This window comes from Syngnathus typhle, linkage group LG9 (genome assembly GCF_033458585.1).
Source record: "Syngnathus typhle isolate RoL2023-S1 ecotype Sweden linkage group LG9, RoL_Styp_1.0, whole genome shotgun sequence".
In the NCBI taxonomy this organism is placed as follows: Eukaryota; Metazoa; Chordata; class Actinopteri; order Syngnathiformes; family Syngnathidae; genus Syngnathus; species Syngnathus typhle.
In genome coordinates, this window is record NC_083746.1 from 2,224,015 (window position 1) to 2,246,478 (window position 22,464).

The window sequence follows — 22,464 nt, forward strand, 5'->3', positions numbered from 1 at the left end:
GCTAGCATATTAGCCTATTTGTAGAAGAGCCAACCTGGTAGAGGCAGGCAGCGGTGCCCAGGAAGAAGGCGATAACGTAGCTCAAGTCCTCGTCCTCGTTCTGAAGGACGCTCTCGATGGCGTGGACGCCTCGCAGCAAGTTGAGTCCGCCGCACAATACGCTGAGGACGCATGAAACGGCGCCGGGAAGCGTCAAAGGCTCCAACGTCTGTGTGGGAGCTGCAGGACGACGACATTAAAGAGACTCAAAAACGCATCGGTGCCGATCCATTACTCCCGACTGGCACGCAAGGTACCGATGCCCTTGTACTTGGCGGAGGAGCGCGAAGAGAAGCCATTGATGGCGTGAAGGTCATCCAGGGTCAACTGGTAAGGGGGACGCAGCTTGATCTCCGTCTGCATGTCGGCCATGTTGATCTTGGTGGAGAGGGAGCGAGGGCTGTTGTAGCGATGCTTCGTCCTCTGGATCACCACGTCTGAACACCCCGCCGCCACAATGACACATTGTGAGACACACACAAATGACTTATAAAACACATCACAAACAGCTGCACAAAACATGCAAGGACAGACACGCACACAAAAACAAGATGATGAAGGATAGGCGGTCACCAAATTCTATGAAGGAGTACGGCCTGATGGCTGCTCCGATGCGTTTGCTGTCGTAGGTGACAATGAATTCCTTCTGGAGTTCTTCCAAGAAGCAGAAGGCTAGCACGCTTGGGTAACTTGACAAACACACCATCATGTAACACACACCCAGAGCACTCGTGAAGCTACACACACACACCACACACAAAGTTCTGATTAAAACATATCCAAAAACATTTCACAATTGACAATAATGCTGAGTTCAACATAAAAACGTCTGACAGCAGAACTATCTGGTTTGCTTAGTTGGCAAACACACTTCATCTTTAAAGTTCCAGCGCGTACCTGACGTTATAGGATCCGCTCTTGAAGGTGCATCTGTCAGGAAAGTGCTGCAACTTCTTGGAAAGCACCTTCAGGTGCTTCCTGGTCTCGTGCAGCTCTTGATCCTGCCCGTAGTCGGTGGATGCAGACAGCGGCAGGCCGTCGTCCACACGCACCACCGAGGCAAACAGCACGCCCGACATCTCAGCAAGACGATCCTATTTCGTGCGTCCTAAGAGCAAGGAGACGAGGAGAAATACTTTCACGAAGACACAGGCTACTATAGGCTAATAATAAATGAAACACTAGCATAAGATTTACAATACATATTAGGACTGCAAATAAAGACCTAAATGATCATTTTATTTTTGTAGTTAGTTAAAAAAAAAAATTCTAGCAGGCAGGAACATCATTTACACGACGTTAGCCTTCTTCCCGGGGCAAAAAAGAGCAACTCAAATAGGTTCCATGGGCGTGACGTCACGACCATGGACAGCTCCTCTTAGGAGTGACACCACAAACGCCTCAACTTTAACATGTACGACCATTAAACTATCATAAATATTGTTCTAAATTAAACACACAACTAAGTCGCGAAAAATACGTACAAATCACTAGTTAATCCTGTGGCTCCGCAGGGTCCATTTTGTGACATACATTGAAAACACAATGGACACTCACATTTCAGGAAGACTTGTTAAAAGATGGGTTTAAAGGTTAAAACGTCATCTTTAATTAAGAAACGCTGCTGCTAAGCTACAACGCTATACAAGCAGCTGGTCCAACGCTTCCGTGCGGCTAAAGTTAGCATGCTAAGGAAATGCTAAAGAACCCAAGCTTACGAATGGGGTGAGAAAGCGATTTAAAAAAAATAATTACACTTGGTTTTGGTACCTGAAGAAATGAAGTGGCATTGCGGGTATGTTTGAGACGTCTGAAGAATATCAATGGACGGATAAGTGACAAGTCCAAACGTGGCTGAAGAAGCTTGTTTGACGTGCTACGTTTACGTGGCTGAACCGCGATGCATTGTGGGAAAATATCGACTCGCAGCAGCGTCATGGCAAACACGCTGGTGTGTTTTGTTTTTAAGTGTATATAATGTTCAGAAACAACAACAAAAACGGTTACTCATCAAGATGCAATAATTTTCCATTGCATTTGCACATTAACGTAAGGGATTGGTAAAATGGCAAAATCCAACTTTTTGTGGACAACCACATTTGTATGTAAAATATATATATCCTTTTTATTTATAGTGCCTCAGCTCTTCAAAGAAAGAATCCGTTTGTTTCTTTTTTTAATCTGACGTCAATAAAGTAAAGGCATTTAGGAAAAAGTATGGTTTTATTTATTAGTATTTGCACAGTAGGGGGTGATAGTGTACAGCTGATTGAACAAAGGCAACAATGACTTCTTGGCATAAGAGTTATACGCACACAGACACACACTTTGGGATAAGAGGGACACTCTTTCTTTCCTATTCTCCCAACAAACTGAAATGATCTCACCACACGTTCCTGCTTGGAATGATCCAGTAACAAAACCACATTGGACGAGCCGTATTATTTCTTCCTTTGTTGTTATTTGGCAAACAAAAACTAAGAAAAACGACAAGCGCGCTGCTCCCTTTAATTGCGATCCCTGAGAACCTTAAATTTACCACGCCAGAACTGAAATGATTTGAACACGAAAAGTTGTGCTACAAAACAGCTCAGAACATTTGCAAATTGCAAAATATGGAGGAAGACCCAGTCTCATTTCTTTGTCACCCCTCTTTATCTTGAAAATTCAGAAACATTTCTTGCCGCATCCGACAACCCCATTTTTTTGTCGCGTGTTTTCTGTTTATTTGCAAAATCACCAGATACCATCATTAGTCCCCGCCCCTATAAATGTCACTTGAAAAATTTGAAAAACTGAAATTAAATGAGTACACAAAATATCGAAATATGGAGGGTGACAGTCTCAATTCTTTGTCACACTGCCACATTTTCTTTTACCAACAAGTTGCTGCCATTTGAAAGGAAAAGAAAAACAGATATTTGATTATCCAATACTTGGAACTGAGTGGACAAAAAATGTATAAAAAACTAAAAATAGTATCGCGTGACGCCCATATTTGGCTTTGCTGCAGAAGAAAAGCGAGCAAAAGGCACCGGGCCTCTGCTGTCTTTTAAGGCCAACATATGAAGAGGAAAAACTCACCCTTTGGCCTGGATTGATGTCACGCCACGCTTCTACGCTAACCGTGGCGTAGCATGTTGATGGAGCAGCCAGAGACAAGGTGGTGGACGGTTTTGCAGGGGATGTCTGCCGAGACACCCGGACCGCCATCATGGGGATTGCATAGATTAGCATGTAGCTTGTCACACATAATCAGTCACAGTGTCCAGGCGAGTTTAGTCTGTCCTTCCCCAAAAAGAAAAAAAAAAAAGTGATCAGCGTGGTATTCAAAATATGTGAGGTCATTTTTGTCTCCTGTGTCTCCAGTGCTGATGGGGGGCCCCTTGAAGGGGGGGTTGTGGCGTCCATGGGGCCCTTGGAGGCTCATCAGAGCTCCTCTCTCTTTTTCAGGACTTTTTCCTGATCGCGGCCTCGCAGGCTGCGCATGAAGCCGATGAAGCCCGCTTCCTAGAACGAGGAGGAGATCCTACAAGCTTATTTCATCTTGATGTATTTACCGTATCGTTTTAGAACATCAATAACAATTGATTAGCGAGCAAATTGGTTCCAGAAAAGTTTGAAGTGGACAGAAAGTTTCAAAACTCACCCCGCGATCTCCGTGGTACTTGTCCACAAATTTGGCGTAGTTGTAGTGGTTGAAGGTTGGGTAGCCCTCCACTCCCTCCTGCTTGCACAGCTCGTGGTTTGAACCCTTGGTGCAGTCCACCGCCGCGTATGCGATCTGACAAGCATCGGATGGATGGATTATTGATTGCTTTTTACTTTTCAATTAGCAAAACTCAAGTGCCACCTATTATGACAGTGTGCAGTCCTGACAAGGTTTTTTTTATGATTTATTCTTGATAGGAGAAGTGGCCAGCTGATTAATGGCCGTGGCAAATTGCCGTTTGATCGACAGCAGTGCGCGACAGTATCAATTGAAGGCGGCAAGGGAGTAAAAATGAAACTGCAAGGTGTAATTAAATTCGACATTAAAGCTTCTTCTTCTACAGACAACCTTTAAGGTATAGATTGGCACAAAAGTAGCTATCACTTTGCCTCCTTTATGGCCTTCTTTTATCGTTTGGGTGCAGATGTTGGTGCTATGTGTGCTTTGGAGACACTTAGACGATAGCTCAACGCCGTAAAAATGTACAGAAAGGATATACAATGACCATAAAACGGTCTTTCAAAAGGTCCAGCTTGCTAGACCCTTCCTCATGTGAACGGAGGTCGATTCTGGGGAGGCCGTAACGTCGATTAGAGCCGAGCGGGGGCCGATGAGGCGTAAATGTCGAGTCGCGCCCGGCCTCATTTTTTTGGGACGGCCAAAATGTCATGGCGCTCTCCCGGAGTGCTGAGTGGCGCATATCGCGCGGTCACGCCAACGACCGGGGGGATGCCAAAGATGTGCTGAGGAGTGGAAAATGTCCTCGACGCTTTAGCTGGCCGTGTGCTGACGAGTGGAAATCCTTAAGCTTTGCCAAAATGGCAGCAGGTGAGCGTAAAATGTTAACGTCAACACAGTTAACTCTCCGCTGGGACTATAAGTAGCATAATTTGTCTCTACAACACAAACAAATTAAAGTGGGTTCATTTTCCTGAAAAGTACAGCGCCACTGCCACCTACAGCAGTGGGTGTGTAATTACACATTCGTCTAATACGGCAAAAACAAAAGCCTGATGAAGAAGCCGGCCGGGCGTGACGTCCGACTACTTTTGTTTGTTGAGGGACTTACAAGCGATCAATCCCAGATAGCGACAGCGCCAAATGAAGTCATACGACTCCTGCTTCTTCACCAGTACGCTGTCAATCATCTTATTGATCCGCCCCGCCATTGATCGTGACAGCGATGCGCTACTTCCTGTCACGCTCAGAAATACACCTCGCACAAAATCCGCCGCGTCAGCATGCTGCATAATTATCCCGGACCTCAGCTCAGCGAGCGTCCGATGTAAATTCTGGTGCAACCGGGTGAGGTCATCATTGATTAGCGGGGAGGGTGTTCCGAGGAGGGGGGGGGTTCTAACAACAAGTCAATACGTTAGAGTCCAGTGCATTAAGTGTGACAGGAGGGAGGCAGTACTAGTGGAGACATATTGTCCTCGGAGGACATTGAATTCTTGTGCTGTCATTGCGGCACAAGAAGCTATCTATCCACTTCCAAGTTACTGTTTTAATGTAAGTTTTGTATGTGTGTGTGTGTGGGGGGGGGGGGGGGGCAACTTTGGACAGTATGCATGTTGTTCAATGTTATCCAGATTTGCTCCAGTATTTCTTCCATTCTGTTTATTTGTACGCAATAGTTTTCGGAGGTCCAGGGCGTCTCCGCTTGGCCGACGGGAGAAGATGTTTATGCCACGAGTGATCTCACAAGCCGCAAGAGTGACAACAACGACACGAGCCTCGCAAGCGTGTTGTGTTGCGCGTTGAGCGAGGCGCGTTGCCTCAGAAAAGAGCCTGACTAAGACGCCATCTGACAACGATTTAAAAGCAATTCGGAGCAAATGAGAAACGAGCGGCCCCCGAAAAAGGTCACGCGCGCCTCTTGATGCGAGCGCGACGCGCTCGCAAACGTGTGAGTCAGGAGCTATTATGCGATGATGGAGGATGAAGGTGTCCTCCCGCGACTGCCTGCGAGGGCGCAATTCCATTGGCTTCGTGGCATTCCTTGCGGACAGAAATATTAGTCGTGATGCAAGAGCGCTTGCTCAACTTTTGAACTTACCTCAGTTTTTAAAAAGGAAAATACAAGAGGGTGAGTGTGCGGCAGATTTGTTGTGTGCAATCTTCCAAGTCCCAATGCAGCCATTTTTTTGTGAGTTAAACATCCATAAAGGCTGCAATGTTTTTTTTTACTTTGCATATGTGATTCCTTTTTTGAAAGAAATTGCGTTTTTTTTATATTTTGGCACTTGTGAAGGTGAAGCACATGAGCGTGCACTCACCTTGCGGTCTTCTTTGAAGAGTTCGGCGGCGGCGGTGAAGTGAGGGACGGCGTTTTTACAGTGCGGACACCCTGCCAAAGAGGACGGCAGCAAAAGTGTCACGGCGGTCCACAACACGCATCCGTCAACGGCACGCGGCGACCGAGTTTACGTGGCCTTAGAGCGGATTCACCGCCGTGTAACAACACAGTCCGTCTTTTTATGGACGCTATAAATAAACAGTCACTTGGACTCCGTTCACGGGCAACATTTTACTAGAGTATCACATCAACACAAAACACGGAGAGAATTTGGAGGTTTTGTTGTTTTTTTGTTACTTGAAAAATGAGGCAAGACTTTCGAAGATTTATGTGTTTTCAGCTGCCTTTTTTTTTCTCTCTTCATGTTCCACAAAGCCAGCACACTGACATAATGACTCATTTTCATGCTCGTAAAGCAATATTACACATTTCCAAGTTCATAAGTACGTCTTTAAAACAGGTGGTACTGTGTTTTCTCTATTTCCCCACACTTGGATATTTTCTGTCTCCCTGCGGTTTAGGTGGAGTCCTAATGCCGCACGATGAGGAGATTTTGGCAAGTGGCTAGGACTTACGTATGTTAGCTGGTTAAAACCCAGGAAATGATCCCAGCCGATCCCAGAGGAGGCTTCACACTTCAACAACGACGGTCTAGCATGTGTCATTTTAAAAGTCCGATGACCAGTTAGGGAGAGTGTGAGTCTTACATGGTGCGTAGAACATGACCAGACTGTGTTTCTTCTTCTTCAGGGCCTCTCGGAAGTCCTCCGAGCCAAGATGGAGGACGCTAGAGGGCTTGTCCTCCCAGGACTGTTCCGGTGGTGGTGGGGCCTGTGGGCTGGAGGGTCATAAAGTACGATCTTATATATTTTGCCTTATTAATGAAGCCAAAAAATATGACTGATGACAAACTTCCTGTACATTTCCTACTTCTCCACCCATGACTTTCCCCTACAGGATGCACATTTCCACTGATTTACTACCAAAGGCAGACAATGAATGTATCAGCAGCAGACTTCAAATATGCATGTGTGAGTGAGGTCATACTGGCCCCTCTCAAAAAAAAAAAAAAAAAGAGCTTCTCACTTGTGCATAAAGTCGATGATCTTGTCTTTGCTGCGTATGTGCGGCAGCGTGTACATCTCCTGTCCTTTCTCAAAGTACTTCAGGGTGGGAAAGCCGGAAATTTTAAAGCGATCCCCCACAGCCTTGTGGATGGTGGCGTCCACCGCCGCCAAAACGCCTGGACCCTGCCAAGGCACATTTCAAGGCAGAAATTAGAGACAGAAGAAAAACAGGGAGAGGAGGAACTAATCGGAACCACATTACTCCATCAAAACTTACTGTTGGATCTTTGTTGAGTATTTGGGCCGCTTCTTCATAATCTGGTTTAATCTTTTTGCAGTGGCCACACCCTAAAGATGCACACAACATTTCAACTGCATGTCTCACTCACACAATAATCAGAGCAGGAAAAAGTGTGTCCTGCACACATATAGACATTGCACATAGTTTATAGACAGAATGAGTACATGTACCGAGATTAGGTACAATACAAGTGTATATAAAGGCCACCCAATGTAATGTGGTTGTGAATGTGCGTGGGCGAAACCTTTCTTAATGAATAAAGCCGGCAGAACAGAACGCGAGTTCCTTTCAGTAAATGTCAGCAAAAAACACCGGAGCTGGATCAGAGGCATTTAATAGCGCATGAGCCCGGCAAACACACACAATATTTGTTGCGCACGGCATCGCTGGTGAAGATGTATGGGCGTTTGAAGGCGCCACCCTCCGCAGCTGCTACGTGGAACTGAATTGGTACCAAAGGTGCTAAATTGCCCTTGTCAAAACAGTTGAGCGGTTTCCTTTCTTCAGCCTTGTTGCAGGCTATAAATCAACCGAGGGACGAGGCGACCGGGCGTGCGATCATGCAAATTGTGGCCAAAGAGCACTTCCGGCTCCTCGACTAGCGCGCCGCATTGGACGGGGTTCAAAATCGATAGGGTGCTCGCTCACACAGGCGCGGCGTGGTTATCTCAGTCTGAAAAGTTCTATTTGTGTTTTGATTTTGTGTTTTACATGAGATCACTTTTCAGCTAGGGAACTCCGTTTTTATACTTTTGTGACATGTTATTTAATCGCTGAGTTTAGGATGGTAAATGTTTTTAAAATTAAATGATTACAAAGGAAAATTTGGTTTCGAAAGTTGATTGCACCATCTTGTTTGACCTTAGCAATTTTGGTTGTTGCAAACAAGGAGTTAAAAAAACCTTAATATCTTCCTGATGTGAAAATGTGAGTGGCGGGATGATCTTAAGCTGTCTAATGTTTAAAAAAAAAAAAATCTCTTGGAGCATGAAGCATCAAAAGAGTTGAGTGTCAAACTTTGCTTTTTGGAGCCACGGGGCTGAAGATAAAGTTGCTTGCGGTAATGTGCAGAGCGATGGCCTCGTTGGCCCAGCTGGATTGTTTGTGCTGAGAGGTGGACAGAAAAATGTAAGATGATGGCGGGTGGGAGGAGAACTATTAATCTACACCGATGACAGCCACACATTTGCTAGAGTGCAGCCGGAAGAGCTGCGGGCGCGTGTGCTTTGGTGTGTGTTATAAAGACAATGGATTCCTGTATATGTAGTAATAAACAAAAGAGTGGCGTAACATGCATGTGGATCATTTGCGGTGGCTGGCGGTGAGCCTGTAATGTTGCGTAATACCTACAGGGGGCGTAAAACATGACCATGACAGCAGGATGTTCCTCCATAAAGCCATGGAAGGATTCATCCGTCAGGTGGAAGACGGACGAATCGGTCTCATGCCAGGACACCTCAGGAGTCTTTGGCAGTGCTGGCTGAGGGCTGGAGAGGAAAAGAAAAAAATAGATCAAAATGAAAATTGTGTGCGAGTGTGGAAATCAGACACAGATGTCCAGGCCGTAACGAAAAAAGCGTGATACACAAACGCATGCATGACACACACGCCCTGTCTGAAAAAAAACCCGCCTGGATGACATCACACTTGTGCTCTGCCAATAACACAAGGACATGAACATAAACACATGTCCCTCCGTGCACACGCACAATTATTTTCTCTGCTCGCTCTCTCGCATGCAAGTAACGTCCAGATAGTCTCGTTATAAGCGCAACCTGATGTCTTCAATATAATTCAGCTCATAGCGATGCTCGGGCTTGTGACCTTCAATGCTCGCTGTGCAATCGCACACACGTCACGTGTAAAAAAAAAATCAATGATATATACCACACAAGCATATTTCACATACAATGACTATTGTGTCACACATCAACTCCAGATGTTTCTGAAAGATGTCAATTGTGGAGGTCCAAGTACTCACTTCTTCATCCATTCTGCGATGTCCTTGGCTGTGGCGCCGTAGTTCTCGTAGTGGTAGAGGAACTTGCCTTTCCTGAATAACACGCAAAACTTGACAATTCAGATTTCCCAATGAGGGTTTGGTCTCCGACCTCAGTCGCAACTTTTCAAAGTTTCGTCTTTGTCTCGACGAGCTTTGGTCTGGTCTCGGTAACGTGGTGAGAATTAGTAAATATTGTCTAGGTCAGCTATTCCTTTCGTGTCAACCTGAAAGAGCTCCGGCGTTGCGCATCATAAAAGAAGGTGAGCAAATTGAACGAGTCTCCAACGCTCGTTTTCGTAGCAGCTGCAGCGCTGCGATAACTCCACAACCGATGAAGGCACTTTAGCCCAAAAGTGATCAGCTGCTATTTTATCAGCGAGATGCTCTTTAAACTGCAGCCACTGGGCTGGCATGGTCATTAGCTGGCACGGCACTGGCGTTAATGTGCTCCCACGCTCACTGTGAGCGCGTGTGTCGACAAACACACAATGCACGCAAGCTAGCTAAGCCCGCAGGCACTTAATCAGTCCTCATCTAATTAAAAGGCCAGGCTGGAATGGGGCTGTTTAATGTGGGAATAGGGATAATTAAGCGCTTGCACGCTGCTCACAAACTCAGTCAACATATGAATCTGGCTCATGGCGCCCCTAGTGGCGGTGGAGGGGAGAGCAAATACAATTATGGTGTAGCAGCAGATGCTTCGTTATGATGTTTTGTGAAAAGGCCGAACAACTTTTGAGTGACGTTATCGACGAGGAATTTATTGTAGAGGTGTAAAATTGCCCGGTAATTATGTCATGAAGATTGTACTCTCGTTCGCTCGCGGTTTTATTCTCAATCTGGTACCGCCTCCGTAAAGTGTCTTGGTGTCCTCAGTCTAGACTCAATCGTGGGCTCCACTAAGTCTGGATAAAGTCTCAACGCCTCCAAGTTTGTTTAAAGTTATGGCAAATTGCCTCCTTCAAGTCATTCCAATCAAGAACAAAAGAAGCAAGGTCACGTTGGTGTTGAAATCTGGGAGAAGATAAAAAAACACTTTTGGAGCAAGCAACACCTGTCAGCCTCAATGAATCCACCGCTCGGGTACACTTAGGGTCCTTCAAGCCGGAGCGAGACGACTGAACACAGTAGACTCCGGACAAGAGGCCCTTTTTTTTTTTAGGGAGACATAACTGGACTTGACACGTCTGCCGCCACAAAATCAGGAAGGCAGGAGCACTCACTCAAAGTAGCAGAAGGTCGGGTAGCCTTTGATGCTGTATTCCTGTTTCAGGCCATCAAATTCGGACGGGTGCACGTTCATACCAGCCAGAACCTTAGAGAGAAAAGAAAACCAAAAAGTCATTTCATCATTAATCTGTCCTCTGATTGGTTAATTGGAGCAAAATTCATTAGAGCGAACTTTGGATAGCAAAACTGTCCACTTTGAATGAGAATCAAACCAAATTTTCCAATACTGTTGTTTTTTTGACAACCACGCATCGCTGCAACACAACACAGCTATTTCACGCGTGTCCTACAAAACGGATATCTTCTGCTATTGTCGCTCATTTCCACCGCAGGTAAAAAGCAGCGTCATTAACGCAAAGGCTTCGGAACTCAAAGAGGACAATGCGCAGCTTGTTGCAGAAAGGTGAGCTATTTTCTTCCTCGCCTCAACGGCTTAGTGCTTTTGAAACGTTGTCATTTCCCCCCCGTCTCCGCAATCAAAGAAGAAACATGGCTTATGGATGGCAATGTCCTGGCATCAAAGCCGGGATGGAAAAATCACATTTTTCAACAGAGGCGCAATCTTTCGTTTTTAACAATGCATATTTGCAGCCGGAGAGTGCACTTACTATGGAAATGCTTCAAACACACAGAGAAGACCAAAATAGCAACATCAGACTGTAGATCCAGGTGAAGAGACCGAAACATATGCACGAGAGCCGTAAAATCAGCATAAGAGAAATGGATTCAATGATTAGAGAGCGAGGAGAAGACTTACGTAACGGCCCTTTGTCTCGGTGGCGGCTTGCTGAAAGATGGGTTGCATCCTCTTACACACGCCACACCCTGGAAAAGGGCAAGGAGAGTTGAGTGGGATCGCACAGTGAGGCTTATTTACCTCAGAAACACTTGAGCAATTGGGAGAAAATCTCTCCAGCGTTTGAAGGACTTCTGAACACAGCTAAAATGATTCCAAAATCAAATGTCCTAGTTCATAATAACAAAGCAATTTGGTACAGAAAAGTATTTGATGTTGCCAAGGTTTTTGAGCAAACACTCACAAGGTGCGTAGAACATGATGAGGAGCGGCCTGTCCTCTTTCTTCAGAAGCTTCCGAAAGTCCTGCAAATGGGCCCAAAGTGTGTGAGAGCACATAATCAAACCATCACGTTTGTCAAAATGTCTCCCAGAGCTCTTTCATCGCGCAGCGGCCGCCATGTTGTCAGCGAGCTTCCAGACATGAGCTGCCTTCACTGAATTGCCGTATCCCGTAAAATCATGAAGGTTTCTTCAAAATGCTCCCCGAACGTACTTTTTCTGTTTCTACGTGGACGATGTCTTTGGCTTCCGGGTTTTCCTCCCATAGCGGCGGCCCCGAGGGGTCCTTTAGGAAAGCCACCATGGACTGAAAGATAAACGAGATACTTTGAAGACAGAAGGAAAGTTAGATGCTGCCGCCGAGTGCTCAGCGCTTACCTTGAAGGTGATGGGCCTGTCGTATTGCGTGTGGAAAGTTCCATCTCTGTTAATAACACACAAGAGGAGTGAACAATCATGCCGGGCAAAGTTATGAGAGGAGCAATTACAGCGTTTCAGAAGGACTCACTTATAATGCAGCAGCTCAGCAGAGGCGCTTTTGGAGCCAGGGTCAGCTTTGACTTTCTTGCACAGCTTACGGCCCTCCGAGTCTCTGAGGGAGAAGCCCATTAAAAAAACACTCACACGCTGGCCAATGCGACGCTTGGATCTCCTCCAGGTTGAGAAGTCAGACCATTGGCAGCCATTTTACTCACGCAATTGGGCCTATTCCCTAGAAAGACTTGTGTTGGGGTATACGAAAACGGTAGAACAGATTTAGCGATTGCATTTGTGCCGTGACCGCCATCGATGTTCATTAATTGCACTTTTTGAATGCGTTTCTGCAGGGTAATTGTTTGGTCAATGTGCGGTAGGAGAAAAAACAACATGGTGATCCGCCGCGCACACTTGTTTTCATCAGTCGCTGCCGACAGAGGCGCCTGTTAAATTAGAGGCGTGATTGTAATTTATGATGCTAAGATAATGGAAGCAGGCCAAAGTCAGGCCAAAATGCTTCATGTCGTAAAAAAAAAAAAAAATCAAATTGAAATTTCTACCCGTCTGTCATTTAGTGAGCCTTCTCATTTGCATGAAGGCGGCTGTTTTTAATGGAGATTTTGTCGCTGGGTTACATTAGGCGCACCTCATGAAGTGGGCTGGTGGGTTGCCGTGCGCACCGTGAAGCAATTAAGTGGTTTATTTTGGTCGAGAAAATAAATACGCAGCTCCGCCACCCACACAGTGCACGGCTTCCTCAATAATGCGACAGGACACACGCGCGGTGACAAACAACGGGGCAGCTCGTGTAAGCGAGGACGGCGTGGCGGCCCGACGCATTAGGAGCAGGTGTGCTCATTTGCGGATAGCAGACATTTTCATTTAAATGGGAGATCCAAAATTGTCTGATTGACACATGCGGTCTTCTCTGATTTCTCCCCTGACTATTTTCAGTATTTTCTTTTTTATTTATATGATATTACATGACATGATATATTATTTGAAAATTTTCTCTCCAGTATTTTGTTGGCCGTCCGTTATCATGAATAACCAAGCATCTTTCAGCGCACAATCCTCTTGGAAGTGACTTTCGCTTCCAGAATGATATCATTCATGGATGCCACTTGGCCGCCGAGCAAGTTCCTGCTCATCTGCTGCCAGTATGGCGTGGTTGGCACGGCTGACTTTTGTCACGCCGTCATTCTCCGTCGCCTCTTTTACTCTCGCCCCGTCTGTTAGCCGTGAGCTCAGAGCCTCCCCGAGCTACCGTTTGGAGCCACTCCATTTGCCACGGCGGGCGCGTATGCCAGACGCCGCAGTGTTTGGCCACACAACCGCGGGTGGCACTGCGACGGACCCGGCTCCTTTTAGCGTCCTCTGAGGAGGGCGATGTGAGCCAGGCTCTGCTGGAATCGCTGAAGAAAATACCACAGCCGCCTACGCAGAGTCAAAAATGACTGAGGGAGCTGGGATTCAAAGGAACGTCGCTTCCTTCCAGGCACTTTCCCGTTTGATGATACACTCTTTGTTTTTCCGCTCTGCGGATGATAGCTTGACAGGTGACGGTGAGGGGGGGGGGGGGGGGGGGCATAAAATAAAACCAGGAAAAGGCGAAAAGAACAACACGTCAAAGTCAGATTACGGCGGGTGTACGGAAGACAATTTCTCGACGGCGCCGCCTCGGTGGCGTCTTACATGTGTCAATGTAAACACGCGTGGGCTGGAGAGACAGCCGACATCCCCCTCAAAGACAAGAAGATGGATTGAAGAAAAGAAGTAGGATGGCAAAAAAAAAAAAGCGACTGCCCGATTTTGCAGCCAGAAATAACAACTACAGCCATATCGCTGGAGTTTACGACTTGGCAGAGGGCACAGCGCAGACTCAAGTTTGCTTCGCAGTGCCGCTTTTCATAAAAATGGATCAACTGATGCAGAGTAAATGGAGCCTTAAGCTTGACAACTTTTGAAGGCCTCGTCCGTCTAAACTGAAACCCTCTCGTACCTTCAATGAGCCCATTGGAAATGGATGATATGAAATCAGGAAAATACAGTCGTTTATCGCCATTTTGAAGATATCAGGCTTGGATTGGCGGATGACATTTAAGGGCAATAAAAAATTTAAATAAACGGAACTTGGTATAGGAAAAGTAAGGCGCCCCCTGATCGACTCATCCTGTCAACGCCAAGGCCACCTTTCATTAGTCTTAAAACACAAACACGCAAAAAAAAAAAAACAAATGTCAACTGCAAAGTGACAACTTGCTTGCAACACAAAGTAAAAAAAGTTCGCAAAGATAGAAATAGTGGATCCAATCTGAAGTGGACGCTGGGAGCTGCTGTGTAAATCCAGTGGAAACGATTCACTTCAACGAGCAGCCAATCGTTCACCGTCTCGTCTCAAACAACTCTCCAAACGAGACTTTTATCTTCAAAGCCAAACGTTCTGAACGGAAACCGCTAACTCTCGACAAAAGCTGTCCCCTGGATGAGGCGTCCTCTGAGGTTTGTCTCGGCTGACAGCGAAAGAGACAAACTCTGGCAGGAAGCTGCAGATGTTCACGCTAAGTTGTCAGGTGCGAGGCGATCGAGTCATTTATAAAACGCCTGTCAACGCGTGCTTAGTAGATGGTGCAGATGGATGGCAGCGGTGGAAACATTCCGACAGGCAGGAGAACACGCCCCGCCCTTCAAACGGCTTGCAAATGTGTCACCGTGCCTCAATTTGAACCAGGAAACACCTGGTAGGATTAGTACATACCCACAGTTGACCCAGGCGACGGTAGCTTGACCCTTGACCGTCTGGGCCACGTCAGACAGCAGCTTCAAGTAAGCGTCGCTGGATGTAGCTGTGGGCCAGACAAGAAGAAGAAACCTCTGAGGAGATGCTCCCATTCCAAAAAGGAAGCATTGGGTTACCGAGGGAGAAGAAAGACAGCGCCGGCTTTGGGTTGAGGGGTTTCGGCGCTCCTGTCTTTCACCAGATGGGAGTCGTGTTACATCAGCTTTCGACAATTATACAATGGTGAGGACCAGACTGAAGATGGGGACGAAGGGAGGGGGATCGGTTTACTACAATGAGTGGTACCGTGCTCGACAAGGCGAAAAAAAACCTGACATTGGCAGAAATGAGATTCAATCATATTAAAAGCCACCGTTGGACAAAGTCAACATTTCACACTATGAGTAGCAATACAATAAGGAACGATGACACACTACGTGGTGGAATTGATATTTTTCTCGGTCCAAAGTATTGATGTTAGCCAGCACCTTGGGACAGCTCACCTTTCAAATCACTTCTGTGCTTTGATTCAGTAGGAAACAATGCTATCCACTTCTGGTGGGAATAGTGTCTAAAGAGAGGTATCGGGCTAAGGGTTTCTTTTTTTAAAATTCCTCTATAGGCTTGGACAATAATTAAGTCTCTGTACCTGTCTTGGTGTAGAGCACCAGAACGTTGGTTCGAGTCCTGAGAAGTTTCTTCAAGTCTTTGTGGTCGCTGACCTTCTCTATGAGGGGAGACACCTTGACTGCATCCAGCACCGATGTGAGAAACACCTAGTGATGTGAAACAAGGGGAAATGATTCAAAATGGTGCGTCATACTCAGGACAAATGTCCGCGGGGGATGATGATCCGTCGGCTTTCTCAAATCAATACGTATCCTGTTAGCCACCTCCGTGATAAATAACAATATTAGCGTGGTGGTGATTTGTGGAGCGCGTGGAGAGCGCCGTCAGCAGGAAGAAAGGTGCTGATCTCGGCAGCATCTAATCCGACGTCATTGAGGCAATTGCATTTTTCCTCCTCCACATATCTCGGGCCTTGTCTTGTCCACAGAAAAGGATTTTTCCAAATCTTTTTTTTAATCTCTGACATCACATTGTGCAAGATGATGATGTTGGCAAAAAAACACATCAGTCATAGACAATACATTTTTCTTTTCAAATTAAGTATAAATCAATTGGATTCTTGTCCATTTTGTTCATTGTCAATATTACAACTAGTACCTAGCAAATATATATGATATGTAAACATAAAATAACAACAAAGACAGTGAAAACAGTCAATTAATACGAAATAAATAATACAAAAATGATCATATTTTTGATTAGGTATTCTGAAACTATAAAAAAAATGCAATGTAATCCGCTGAGAGCCAATGACGCTAAAAGATGTCGTTAAAAGTCTTAAGTGCATCTTTGAGCTTCTTGGGACTTCAGACAAGTTATTCCAGCAAATGGCCAGCGTGAGAACGGCAGCACGCAGAGACAATTTAATCAAAGATGAGAAGCGGAGGCAGCAAAGGTAACCACAGTGTGCACTCTAATTGGCCGGGTTGCTCTTTATGTATGCCGGGAAGTGCTTTTGATGGCAAATGGCGAGCCAGACTTGATGAGAGTTTTCGCTCGGAGCCGTCGCGCTCATTTTGTCTTTTGTATGAGCGACCTTGCTGATTTACGGCGTATTCAGAGGAGCTTATTGACCAGATCAACAGGAAGCGGTACTGTTTACTCGGAGAGGCACTTACGAAAAGGAGTCGCCAAAAAGGTGTTATTGCTACTGTCGTTTGTTGTTATTGCTTTTTTTTTGTTGTCTTTTAAATTAAATAGCAGCAGGTGTTATTGACTCTTGTTGTCACTTTATTCGCTGTCTGCACACTTTAAAACTCAATATTAAAGGATGTTGTTATTGCTGGACTTGCCTTTTCTTTTTTGTGACGTCACTTTTGTCTGTGCGCTCAAATGACTTCCTGACGCGTTACTGACCTTTGGCTTCGAGCTTAAATTTTTTAAAAAAATAAATAAATGAATAATACATAACATTTGTTTATTATTTATTCATCACTCATTTTATTTATTTATTATTTATTGTTTGTGCCTTCTTGTTTTTATTTTGTGTCGTCTAATTGTATGTTTATCATGTACTGTGTCTCGTCACCGTGGGATGGAGGAAACGGAATTTCGGTTTCTTTATGTGTCTTGACATATGAAGGGATTGACAATAAAGCTGGCTTTGACTTTGACAAAGTAAATAAATACATAAATAAATCAAAATGATTTGGAACATTTAATGCCATTCCCAATAAACTTTTCTTTCAAATAAAACGGCAAGTGTGGCTTATCTGTAAATCTGAGGGCATCAGAGGACACGCGACCAAACATCTCGAGGCGGTATTGGCATGACCCATTTCTTCCAGGACATGAAATTGAGTGCTTTTAGGACTTGGACTTACTTTGTATTTCTATCTAAACATCAAGCTCGAGTGGCATCCGCTGGATCATGAACTTGATAGTTGCGTTTGATGTTTAAAGCATAGTACAAGCAAACACTCGTAAAACCCTTGACTGCACGCAACGGCGAAGTCGCGCCGTGCAAGAGACATCAGTGGAATGGGATTGTGTATAGTGTTGGTCTTACAGCATCTACACACTGCCGCACGTTGCTATCAAACCGTCAGGCGGATGCGCGGCGGCGGCGGCGGGCGGGCGCGCTCGATACGGTGCGTGCAAGTAAACACAAACATTTGCGTGATGATGGAGTGAGGCGCGCTCTACACAGACTACGGCAGCATGACAAACACGAGCTGCGCAAAGAAAAAAAAGCAGATTATCAATCATCACAACAGCAAATACTGAAAAGCGAAATGTTTGCTCTTTTTCCTTTTCTTTTAAATGCTTCAGCAAAAGGCTTGGAGATAAATCAATATCAGTACAAATGGCTATACAAATGCGTTCAATCAAATGCTTGATGGAAAAAAGAAATCAGGAAGAAAACCCAAATTTGGCGGTAGGTGATGGAACAGAATTTCCCCCCTGAAGGAAATCTGGAAACAGCCAAATTGAGAATAAAATGGCTTTCCGAGACATTTTTAGTATTTTAAATTGCTCATAGGCCTCAGGGGTTGAATTTTCAAAACATTGGAAGCAAACTGGCAAACATCATGCGTCTTCTAAGCTACGATTTTTTTTTTTGTAGGCCTACTCATGAGCGCCGAACCTACCAAATTTCACGTGGCTTCACGAGCTGAATGTTCCAAAAAAAAAAGATAAGAAAAGCGCTCGCACCCCTACAGTGATGCATGCGCCTGGCAGGTAGGAGCACACGTCATGGGACGATAGAGCGAGCGAGCAGGCAGCAGGTGCTGCGCCTCTGCCCCGCAGCATCATCGCTTCCTCCATCTGTTGTGACAAATGTGCTTAATCAAAGGCAGACGCTCGGTGGAAGAAACAGTGCATCAGAAGGAATCGCGGAGGAATTTGTTAAAAGCCTTCAGCCTTCTCTGAATAATGAGTGTTGCCGGTTTGCTTCTGCTTCACCTTCAATCTCTGCGCAATTTCTTAAGCCCGTATCTCGGGTGTTAGTATTTAGTGCGGGTTCCTATATGGTTGCAAAATGTTGACGACTATTAAAACTGTGGGCGAATGTCCGGCGAACGCCTGTGGGATTGTTTGCCACCTTGAACGAACCCTCACGAAAAATCAACGCAAACCCTCGCTAATGTTTGCTGCTCAGTGAGAAGTTCTATCTCAAAATTTTACTTTTTAAAAAAAATCTACTTATTTTAATTCAGTAGTATTTTTCGTAATAAAATGTTGCTTCCTGTAACATTGACTTATTTTCACAAATAAACTTGAATTGCTGTAAATTGCGACTAATGGTTGCGACTTTTTAATTTAAAAAAAAAAGGCCCTCCTACTGTCTTTCTCTAAAAAATGACTACAATCTCATAATTTTACATCTTCTCTAAAAAATATGACTTTAATAATGCACTATTACGACCCCAAGCCTTAAATGACTTTTTCCTCATAAGAACACAACTTTATCCCTGTAATATAATCCATTTTCCTTTCTAACGTGGCCCTAAAACTTCTTTGCACCATAACACTTGATGAGTGTGTAAGTGTGAGTACAAAGTCAGCCGTTATGTCACAAGTTTGGACATCAACACACACTAAACCTTGCCTTTGTTTGCAGAAGGCGACACAACAAAAGGTAGCAAAGCAGGAACAGGATGGTGCCAGCCTTCATTGCATTATGGGTTTTCATATCATCTTTAATGACGGCAAACTAATTTATTGTTATGGCGCCTTGGTTGCACAGTAAATGCTTGAAGTCGTATCTTTCATTTTCTTCCCACCAAACTTTCCATACCTCACATCTTCCTTCATTTCTCTGTCCATTCCTCCATCCCTGGCAAGTTTCTTCTGAACATCTCTTCTTTCCCCACCTTCATCTTTCCTTCCTTGCTTGCTTTCCTTCCTTCCTTCCTTTCTTTCTTCCTTGCTTACCTTAATTACTTCATTCCCTCACCAATCTTAATGATCTTCTTATATCCTTCCTTCCTTCCTTCCTTTTAGACACCCTTGGTAAATTCTTCTTATGATCCTTCGATTCCATCTTAAATATATAGTCCCTAGCAGATCCAAAATGAGGTTCTCCTTTTCCCGCCTGAAGAAATACAATGACAAAAGGTAAAAGAATTGTCCAAAGTATCATTGTAGGTATGTTGTAATGACCTCCCAGCGAGCTCGTTTATTAAGATGGGGCGACCGCCAAGCACACGTCAGCTTGTGGCGTAAGTAACACACAAATTGCCGCTTATTGTTGCGGTTCTACTGACGCCACACACCCGTCACAAGCACGTTAAATGCGGTCACTAAGTTGGGTCCAGTTTGTCAACTTAAACTGGCTTCCTCTCCACTGACAGGCTAGCTTCACTAGATTCCTTAACACAATCTGCCATAAAATCACGAGGACCACAGCAAAAGAACCACCAAATAAAGTTGTCATTTCTGAAGTACAACATTTTAAAAAGGTCATCGGGGCTTACCAGGAGCAGCAAGCCGAGCATTTTCCCCGGACTCCTCAGACTCCCGAAGCGGTTCCGTGAGGCCATGATGCCGCTGCGTTGCCACGTCTGGTCGCGCATGCGCAGCCTTTTCTCGGCGGCTTTTTCCGGAGGTGGCGCGCAAGGCCTGCTGGGAAGTGTAGTCTATCAAACAACTCGGCGCACCTGCCATCCTCTCGCCGTTACTAGGAGATGGAAGAGACGCGTTTGTTTTGCAAGCACATTGAAAGGCAATTATACACAGAGTGGGCCTCACAGAAAGTAATAAGCAAATTAACGAGACAGTGAATCACTTTTAATTACGTCTCGATCAACTCATCTTCCTCCTGTTTGGTCTGATTAGGAGCAAGCGGAGGAAATAAATGATTCTATTTGAAATAAATGATTCTATTTGACTGTAAGCACTCACCTAATAATAGCACGCTGTCATTTACTGGGATATTACCACGTTATTAATAGGTAATTAAATATCTTGGTTGTAGACACCTGAAATGAAGCTCTTGGGAGTTTGTGCACCAGAAATGTATTTTAAAAATGTAAATATATTTTCAAAACAAGATTAAAAACATGAGTCCAATTACAGTCAAATATTATTTGTATAATCAGTGTATAATGGGATGCACACACACCTACAGGTACAGCATATGAAAAACAATAGACTCGTATACAATCTAGTTTATAATTTAAGTTTTTTTAAGTTCTCAGAACGACTTTTTTTGTTGCTACGATCCAAGAGAAACTCGCCAATGACGTCCAACAGCATGACGTCAAAATTCCCACGAGGTCATGATCCTCTCAGGTGTGCGCGTGCACTCGGCGCGCCTTTCGTTCGCTGCTTCGTGCACGCGCAACGCTCCGACACACGCGCGCGCATCGCAAATTGGCCCCCACCGTCCTCTCTGAGGTGGTTTGGTCCGGAGCTCGCGGAGGAGTTCGGCGCAGTCTTCCGCTGCAGGTCGCCGAGAGAGGAACGCTCAAGGCGCACACGGAATCTGGAACTCATCGCTCCTCTGGACCCACAACCACCATCCAAATTGTTTGCGTCATTATTATCATTTTTGGACATTGAGGAACATCTGAGAAGGTAACCAGTGGATCTTTGTCTCTACCTGCTTGCACTTTGGGGGCCAGCGGCACTTTGTCATGTTGAAGCCGGGTTCTTCTCGTTTTTCTAACTTGCGAGACTTTTTTAAAATGAATTATGCTTCTTGCACATGAGACCTGTTTGCAGCTCCACTTTTGACTTTCCGCTCACGTTGCATCCCGCCATCAGAGGGTTTTTTGTGGGTGGCAGCTGCCCTCACTCGAGTGGACACCCCAAAACTTAGCAAAGAAAAGGCTTTTAAAAGGCTGCTGAACAACACTCGCAAACCGTTGCAAAATTGCGTGCCAGGGGGCTGTTTGCGGCATTTTTTGTTTGTAAATATGGAATGTTTTTATCTCAAATTGGAAGCGGCATTGGTAGTCATTTTTTACACGACTTATTCCCCCTCTAACATCTCATTATTCCGCATTAATTTTATTCAAGAAATGTAGTTTGACTGGAAGCAGAAATGCATATTTTAACCCAAATCGTTGTTACTACGTGTGTGTTGAAAGCAGCACTGTTTGCCATGAATGATTCTCGGTTAGAAAGCTAATTAGGTAGCCTTAATTTCATTTCTAAATGGGGTTGTCTTGCTCTTGACCTGTCAAACAAAGGAAAATAGTTCTTGGAAGTGTTCGAGTGGCTGACATGGGCGGATGGAAAGCGATAGGGGGCAGTGTTGAGCGGCCAGGTGAGCTGTGCTGCTGCAGAGCAGGTTGACAAAAACAAAAAAAGGTCACTGCTACTCTTGATTGCTGTCTTGTGGAGTCTTTCAATGTCAAGATGGCGACAATTTTGAAATGTTTTAGCACGGGGGAGACTTCAGCGCATTAGCATGTCTATATATTTTTTAAATGAACACTCATTTGCTGTTTAATTGAGGCTGCTTGAGCGCCTTTAATGAAGAGGCCTTTATTATTCATTAACGCTCAAATAGCTCTCGAGTGCAGCCTCGGAGATAGTCATCTTATTATTTTTATTCATATTACTTTGTTTGATGGGGTGAATTTGTTTTATGATCCAAAATGGACATGATTATGTATCGGATCTACCAATATTAAACACCCTTTCTTATGTATATGTAGTAGACAGCAGCAAGAATAGTCAGCAGTGTTGTGTATTAGATTAAAAATAAAAATACACGAGCAATGCTAACTCAGTAACACAGTGTAGTATATACACAAAATAATGTACGATATTATGTAGACGTGAATGGAAGAACAGTTGTCAATATTCTATTTAGTATGAAAAACACCAGCGTGGCTAACTTATTAGCAGCACAATGACTATACATTAATGATATCGTTATTATATAATAATAAATT

The 22,464-nt window shown here is 44.7% G+C and overlaps 3 protein-coding genes across 9 annotated transcripts in view; 1 reads left to right on the forward strand and 2 right to left on the reverse strand.

Annotated features, from left to right (window-relative positions):
* Positions 1–3,265, reverse strand: part of sec22a (SEC22 homolog A, vesicle trafficking protein) — a 4,251-nt gene extending 986 nt beyond the window's left edge. Inside the window, exons 1-5 of one of the 3 annotated variants that reach the window (XM_061287857.1) lie at positions 3,124–3,265; positions 937–1,147; positions 613–776; positions 297–476; positions 35–219 (exon numbers count right to left, since the gene is read on the reverse strand). In XM_061287857.1, the coding sequence (XP_061143841.1) occupies positions 35–219; positions 297–476; positions 613–776; positions 937–1,118 (711 nt within the window). In that variant the 5' untranslated portion in view covers positions 1,119–1,147; positions 3,124–3,265. Of the gene's footprint in view, positions 1–34; positions 220–296; positions 477–612; positions 777–936; positions 1,148–1,809; positions 1,969–3,123 lie in introns of those variants that run through there. The other 2 variants (XM_061287858.1, XM_061287856.1) reach the window with 2 other exon arrangements.
* Positions 2,244–20,150, reverse strand: pdia5 (protein disulfide isomerase family A, member 5). The gene is made up of 17 exons (XM_061287852.1): positions 20,035–20,150; positions 15,633–15,759; positions 14,963–15,050; positions 12,236–12,319; positions 12,106–12,151; positions 11,942–12,034; positions 11,691–11,751; positions 11,408–11,475; positions 10,644–10,735; positions 9,400–9,471; positions 8,769–8,905; positions 7,395–7,465; positions 7,137–7,300; positions 6,758–6,888; positions 6,031–6,101; positions 3,689–3,823; positions 2,244–3,549 (listed from the first exon to the last, which is right to left on the reverse strand). The coding sequence occupies exons 1-17, from the start codon at positions 20,131–20,133 to the stop codon at positions 3,469–3,471; spliced, it is 1,620 nt and encodes a 539-aa protein (XP_061143836.1). The 5' UTR covers positions 20,134–20,150; the 3' UTR covers positions 2,244–3,468.
* An 826-nt stretch (positions 20,151–20,976) lies between these two features.
* The window catches only part of sema5ba (sema domain, seven thrombospondin repeats (type 1 and type 1-like), transmembrane domain (TM) and short cytoplasmic domain, (semaphorin) 5Ba), a 42,290-nt gene continuing 40,802 nt past the window's right edge, over positions 20,977–22,464 (forward strand). For 4 of the 5 annotated variants that reach the window (XM_061287313.1, XM_061287315.1, XM_061287316.1 and 1 more), the window contains exon 1: positions 20,977–21,136. The gene's annotated coding sequence lies outside the window, so the exon portion shown is untranslated. The remainder of the gene's footprint in view (positions 21,137–22,464) is intronic. The other variant, XM_061287314.1, reaches the window with a different exon arrangement.

Excerpts from the sequence above, each read along its gene's own strand:
- pdia5 (XM_061287852.1), bottom strand. The coding sequence starts at position 20,133 with ATGCGCGACCAGACGTGGCAACGCAGCGGCATCATGGCCTCACGGAAC. Across the intron at positions 15,051-15,632 it reads GGTGCTCTACACCAAGACAG|CTACATCCAGCGACGCTTAC; the intron begins GTACAGAGACTT and ends TCTGGCCCACAG. Across the intron at positions 7,301-7,394 it reads TACTCAACAAAGATCCAACA|GGTCCAGGCGTTTTGGCGGC; the intron begins GTAAGTTTTGAT and ends GTGCCTTGGCAG.